Raw genomic sequence first — 7,155 nt, 5'->3', positions numbered from 1 at the left:
GACCCGGCAATCCGAACACTTTAAAAATTAAGCATCATTATATATATAGATTAGTTAGTTAAAAATTTAAACTTTTATTGTTAAAATGTCTCACGTTCATCAAATTTGGTGTTGAATCATAAATATAAAGTGTTGTAAGCCTAGTTGGTTAAAGGGTTGTACTTGTTTTGTTAGGTTGCAAGTTAGAAATCTACAAATAACATTTTAAATTTATTTTTAACCGTATTAAGTTTATGGGCGGGTCAACCCACAATCCGACCCAAGTATCCATTTACTCTCACATAAATATCCAAACTAACCACAACTCTCGACCCGGCAATCCGGACACTTTAAAAATTAAACATCATTATATATATAGATTGGTTAGGAAAGATAGTACATCACCAAAGCAATAATGAATTAAAGAAATGGAATAAGTTCTCTAATAATTCTCATTTACATATTTAGGTAACAATGATTTAGCGTAAGTAGTTGTACATATAGTGATATTTGTTGGATGCAATGACACGAGGCCAATCCTGGACAATGTTCTTCTTCAAATATTTCTTTGTCGTATGTATTTAAAGTAATATAACAAAACAAATCTAATGCAATATGTTTGGGATCTATTTTTTTTTATCTAATTAATGCAATATGATTGACAACCATATTTTGATTTAACACGTCTTCTGTTCATAATAATAAGACCCTCAATATGAAGACATGTCTGAAATTCATTGTTAGTAATGGTAAAGGTACACCTAAGAGAAAGTGTAGGAAATATAGTTCATGACCATTGTCATTTGAAAAGCATCTTGTGCACAGTCATTTCTCCATCATTCTTAATTCTTTGGTCCAATTGATGATAAAGAGGTTTTTTTGTTAAGCATATTATAAATCTTTTAAAGTTTTATTTTATTTAATCATTATTTTGACATGACCATTTGACCTTTTGTTTCCTTCTTCATGATTTGAGGAACATAATTTAATTTATTCCTTAGCTTTCCCAATATTTTAAAATTGTTTGATTTTTTTTTTAAAGAATTACAAGAAATTGTATACCTAATAGATGAATTATAGAAATAAATCAAAAATTAAACAATCTTGAACAAATTCATCAAAATAACAATGTTGAAAATTGGTTTGATGATAGATGAATTCATTGCTCTCTTAAAACATTTATACATCCTCTTGTGTTGAAATTTTTCGTAAGCGACTGCCTGTCTTTCAAAATACATTGTACACTGCTCATCAAAATGAAGGTTTCAATTGCAATTGAAAACTCCTCCCATGAATGCAAATGCATTTTCAATTTGCATTCAATTATTGAATCAACCAACTTTTATGTAAAATTATTGCATTCAATTGTATAATCAACGTACTTTAATGAAAAATAATATCAATATTTAATTTTATATTTTTATAATAATTTTACGCAATTTTTAAATAATTCAGCAAAAGAAAATTTTTGTGACAAGTTAGAGAAAGCCTCTTAACTAAACAATTCCTATACTTTGGGTAATGATGACCAATTACAAAGTAGCTCATATGTTCTTGTATTTTTCCTTTTTTTAAGGTGGGACAAATTCACTTATTTTTGTCAATTAAAATACTATATATCATATGACAATACAACCATATTACAACCATATATTTTTTAAGGAAGGAACCCTAAATAGTGCATACATAACCTAGTAGATGCACCATTGCAGCTCCTTTTTATTCATTCTTTAGTCACGTGCATATATATATGTATATATGACTACTAATTATTAGTACATTCTTATATATATGTGTAACATCAATACCATATTAAGTAACTTTTAGTTTGTAGACTTCATCCCGGCCAATTATGGAAGAAACTGAAATCTATTGGTGACGTTGAAGATACCGTTGACGATATTGGGTCCAACTTCTTGGAAGGGGATGAATAAGGAGCCGGTTGAGGGGAGCGACGCGTTGCATGAGGAGAGAGGAGTCGGCACCGCGATTTTGCAACCGCTGAGTAGGTTGAAGAAGTTAGTGAACAGGTTCACAATTATTGAGAACGACCCCGAACTGTTTGTCGTGGTGCTGGCCAACACATTTCCTGATCCACATTCCAACTGCACCGTCGCATCTGCAAGTTCAAAATGTCTTTATGAATAATGACTAATTAAGCTTTAAAATAAAATAATCTCCTTTAACTTATAGAACCAAGAACGAGAAATGTGATAATATGTTATAATATTACAAAAGCCTCCAACACTATATTATCTCTAACTTGTGATTCACTAGTTCCATTCTGGATTACTCCTAATATGGATCTTATATGCATTAACTCTAATGCTCTAAAAGCATATTTTATATATATATATATATATATATATATATATATATATATATATATATATATATATATATATATATATATTCTGTGACTCTTGATGTCACAAAAAGCTTGAAACTTTGGTTGTAATAAGACCTTGTATGACATGGGGTTATTTCAAAATATTTATTTGTTTTTATAGAATAATTTATTTGATAAATAATGACATGTTGTGTTTGATTTGATTTTTCTACAAAACTTTAGTGTACATTTTTTTAAGTGAAAAAATTTCATTAATCCAAATTTTTGCGAAGATTGAAAAAACAGATATGTTCAAGTGATGACATGTTCAAATTTTGTGTACATAATTTTTCTAAAAAAATATTTGGAAATTGTGAAATATTCAAAATTGGTATTTTATAATTTGAGAATTAAAGTAACTTTTTGTGTGGTGTGACAAGATCATAATATAGTTTTTATTACATTTTGATTTGTTAAACATTATTTTCTTAATATTATCCTTATTATAATGTAACTGTTTTGTTTCTTTTAAATAGAGAGTTTTTTTTTCAATCATAATCATTTTATTTTTATATCATTAATAAACATAATAAATGTATATTCTTTGTATAATTATCCAAATAAAAGAGATGTAACAAAACATTACAATATTAAAAAAAAAGTATTTAATTTTTAATAGTAATTTCTATAATTGAATTGAGTTGACTATAAATATTATAACCCAAATGATTTGTAACAAATATTCTTACTAGGAAAAGGTGGAACACTAGCATTGCCAACACCGAAGCTACCATTAAGAGAGCAAGCCACCGATCCGGTGATGTTGACGGTTTGGCGGAAGATCTGGGCATCGGTCATTTGGACCGTCATAACCATGGTTATTGTGGTGAAAAACATAATGAACAATGGTGACATTGAAGACATGGTTGGGTGCTTATTCAAATGGTTCAGAAATATTTAAGATAGGTATATCTATCCTGCATCAACAACCCACTATTTATAGGCAACCAACTCTAGCAATTTGGATAGAAAGAATGTACATCAAATGAGTTTTTGGCTAATACAACCTCCACCGAATGGCAAAACAAAGTCAAAGGAAATGGAATAATTATAAAATTAAATAAATAAATTCACATTAGGCTCGATTGTCTCTTAATTTCCCCAAGTAAGACATCTTTTTTGAGAAGCAAATGACCCAACTTTGGTAAGTCGTATGGAAATAATGTTTTTTCAACTTTTCCATCTTTCAAATTTTATAAAATCAAATTAATGAACATGACTCTTGAGGGGAATAAATGGAGTATTTGCTTCAACTGAAATATTTGATTGGTGATATTCTTTTACCTTTTCAAATGTTAGCATTTTAAAATATATAAATAGTTAGAATATAAAATAATATATAGGTATATGATAATATCAATATTATATTATATTAGTTTTTTTATAAACTTAATTTAATGTCTATATATTAGACATATGTAACCCAAATTTAATACAATTTCTTTTTAATCTAACATGGTATTAGAGCTAAAGATTTGTTTTTATTTACAAAATCTAGTTTTTATGAATAGTTACTTTAGCCATTTATGGAGGCTTTAATAATGCTCTATTATTATTATATTTTTTAATAATATTTTTTTCTTTACAATAATTATGTTGATAATCTTATTTTTTTCGACAATTATATTCTTTAAGTTTTGTTTTCAGTTGTTGCTTTATCCTAGTAATTAATGCCTACATTTTTATTAGTCTTAATCCAATCATATGTGTTTTTTATTAGTTATTTAGTCAACATACTATGATCCTTTCGTTATAATGAGTTTCTTTTCAGGTGTTGTTTCACTTCAGAATTCTATACCCATGGGATTCTACCTTCTTCGTTGGTTTTCTTTTATGCACACACTGTCATCCCGTCGTTGGATGAATCTCGAGACTCACGAGTAACTTCAGAGTTCATTCAATTGTTGTTTTACCCAGCATTCAATGTTCAAGCGATTCTACACTTCGTTGTTTTATTAATTAGTAACACATTGTCATCTTGCAACTAGATGGAGCTCACAAGTTTCTGAAGTTTGAAGAATAAACAATCAATATTTTAACATTTTGTCCTTCAATCTCAAGTTGTTCAAGCATTTTCCATCTTGAGTTTGAGGATGAATGTTAGAATATAAGCTAATATATATATGTAAGATATTATCACAATATTATAAATTATGATAATATCAATATTATATTATTATATTAGTTTTGTTATAACCTCAATCTAATCTAATCTAATCTCATAGATTAGACATTACATATGCAACTCTATATATCATTAAATGCAATCTTCTTTCTTTATTTTAACATAAATATTTAACTCAAGTCTTAAATAATAGGTAATTTTTTGTTTTTAATCTATGAAGTTACCACCAATCTTCAATATTGTTTACTTTTTGTGAAGGTATAAAAAAAATCTTTAATCAATTAATATATGTAAAGTAAACAAATGTTTGGAGGAGCAGGTCATATACAACAAATTTAAAATAAGGATTGATGACAAAATAATTCTTCCAAACCCAATCTAAATGGTACAAAAATAGAACTAAGATGAAATCAAACATCAAAAAATATTGTGTATCTTAGTGTTTCATTTCTTTCTTCCCCTTCATGTTATTTCTATTGATCATATTTTAGGTTTTAATGGAAATTTTGAAGATCGATTTGTGAAGTTGCATACCTCAAGTCTCTAGACAAGACGCAGTTTCAGAAGTTATGGCATCATGTTTATCAATGTTCACTTTTTTAATATATATAAATATTAAGAAGGGTAAAAAATCGAGACTCCTCCCCATAGAGTGAATAACAACAACATAAGCATAATATATAATATATATATATATATATATATATATATGTCAAGGTAGCAGCTTAGTTGCTCCCTTTGAAATCCCAAGGTCCTTATTTAGAGAAAAATAAATATTTGAAAATAGAACAGATGATAAAAAGTTCATGGTAACACTACTTAATTTCTTTCTTATAGTATATATGAAAACAACTAATAAGAAATTCGTGTGCAGCATGATACTAGAACAAAAATCGATTCTTCAGAAGAAAAGTAATAGAAGGGTTCTTAAATTAAGAAATCTCACGAGTTCAATTTTCACTTATAACGTTTTAAGTTGAATTGAAAGTCATTGTTGAGGGATCAGACTAGATTCCTTCCTTCAAAATAAATAAAAATAAAATAGAACAGAAATTGCAACGAAACGCATGCTTGAGAGTGAGTGAACGTATTGTTGTGTGGGCTTCAATCTATTTGTGCGCATCTTTCTTGCATGCTTCTTTTAACTCCATTCAGAATGTTCATCACCAAAATGGTCCAAAATCCCTTTTCAAATTTGGTAAAAAAAAAAATTACAACATATTCTAAAGAGGGGCTAATAGAGACACAAATTGTTTTAACAAAACTTCATGCTTAATTAATTGGAGCCTATCTCCTAGCTAAGCTCCCTGTATTCATCATTCATCACTCATATCATGCATGATTCTTTCTCCATTTTTAGATTCAAAATTATTATTACTATGGAGTATAGAGTGTTTTTTAACTTTGGAATTTGAATTGAAATTAAAATAGGAGTTTAATTTTAATTCTTATGTTGTTAGATCATTTAAGATTAATAATTAGAATTTAAATTGTAATTTTAATTGAATTCAATCCAATTTATTTTGTAATTCTCATTTATATTTTACTTACATTGGAATTGTATTTCATCACTCATTTCATGCATGCTTCTTTCTCCATTTTAGATTCAAAGTTATTATTACTATGGAGTATAGAGTGCATTTTAACTTTGGAATTTGAATTAAAATTAAAATAAGAGATTAATTTTAATTTTTATGTTATTATATCATTTAAGATTAATAATTATAATTTAAATTGTAATTTTAATTGAATTCAATCCAATTTATTTTGTAATTCTCATTTCTATTTTACTTTCTTTGGAATTGTATTTCAATATTTTTTTTCAAATAAAATATTTAATATTTTATCATGTTAACCAAAAAAAAAAATTAATTAAAAAAATTAACATACCAAACCGTTGACTTTTAATGAAAATCGAACTAAAGTGGTATAATAGCTTTAAATACTGTTAGATTTTGTACAAGGTTCTTTGAAACACACACTTTTTCTTCAGCATGCTAATACATATCTAGCTTAAAGGGAAATTTCTATTCTTCTTATTATCCTAAATGTAAGCACCATTAGCTAGACAGATTAATTTTGCAATAAAAATTATGAGAGATGAAGACAATCATAACAAAAATCACGAGTCTTTGGAATTGCAAAAGCAATAAATTAAATTAAGGAAAATTTTCTATTTCTCTTATTATCCTAGCTATATTTATTTTTAGACCCATTATCTAGATATAATGTTTTGTAATAAAATGATTGGAAATGAAACAACCATAACAATTGCTTAGGAAAGATAGTGCACATCACCAAAGCAATCATGGATTAAAGAAATGGAATAATTTCTCTAATAATTCTCATTTTCGTTTTTTAGGTAACAATTATATAGCGTAAAAAGTTAATACATATTGTGGTCTTTCTTGAATGTCGTGACACGAGGCCAATCTTGAACAATGTTCTTCCTCAAATATTTCTTTGTAGGTATGTATTTAAAGTAATATAACAAAACTAATCTAATCAATATGTTTGGGATCTATTTTTTTTTATCTAATGCAATATGATTGACAAACATATTTTGATCTAATACATATTCTATTCATAACAATAAGACCCTCAATAAGAAGACATGTCTGAAATTCATTGTTAGTACAAATGGTAAAGATACACCTAAAAA

The 7,155-nt window shown here is 27.1% G+C and overlaps 1 protein-coding gene across 1 annotated transcript; it reads right to left on the bottom strand.

Annotated features, from left to right (window-relative positions):
* Nucleotides 1-1,717: 1,717 nt before the first annotated feature.
* Nucleotides 1,718-3,251, bottom strand: LOC124930303 (phylloplanin-like). Its single transcript, XM_047470662.1, has 2 exons — nt 3,058-3,251; nt 1,718-2,098 (listed from the first exon to the last, which is right to left on the bottom strand). Exons 1-2 carry the CDS (start codon nt 3,230-3,232, stop codon nt 1,830-1,832), a joined length of 444 nt encoding a protein of 147 aa, XP_047326618.1. The 5' UTR covers nt 3,233-3,251; the 3' UTR covers nt 1,718-1,829.
* Between the last annotated feature and the right edge of the window lie 3,904 nt (nt 3,252-7,155).

The sequence above is a fragment of the Impatiens glandulifera genome, chromosome 1 (assembly GCF_907164915.1).
Source record: "Impatiens glandulifera chromosome 1, dImpGla2.1, whole genome shotgun sequence".
Classification (NCBI taxonomy): domain Eukaryota; kingdom Viridiplantae; phylum Streptophyta; class Magnoliopsida; order Ericales; family Balsaminaceae; genus Impatiens; species Impatiens glandulifera.
The sequence above is the reverse complement of the archived record's forward strand: the minus strand, read 5'-3'. Positions and strand labels throughout refer to the sequence as shown.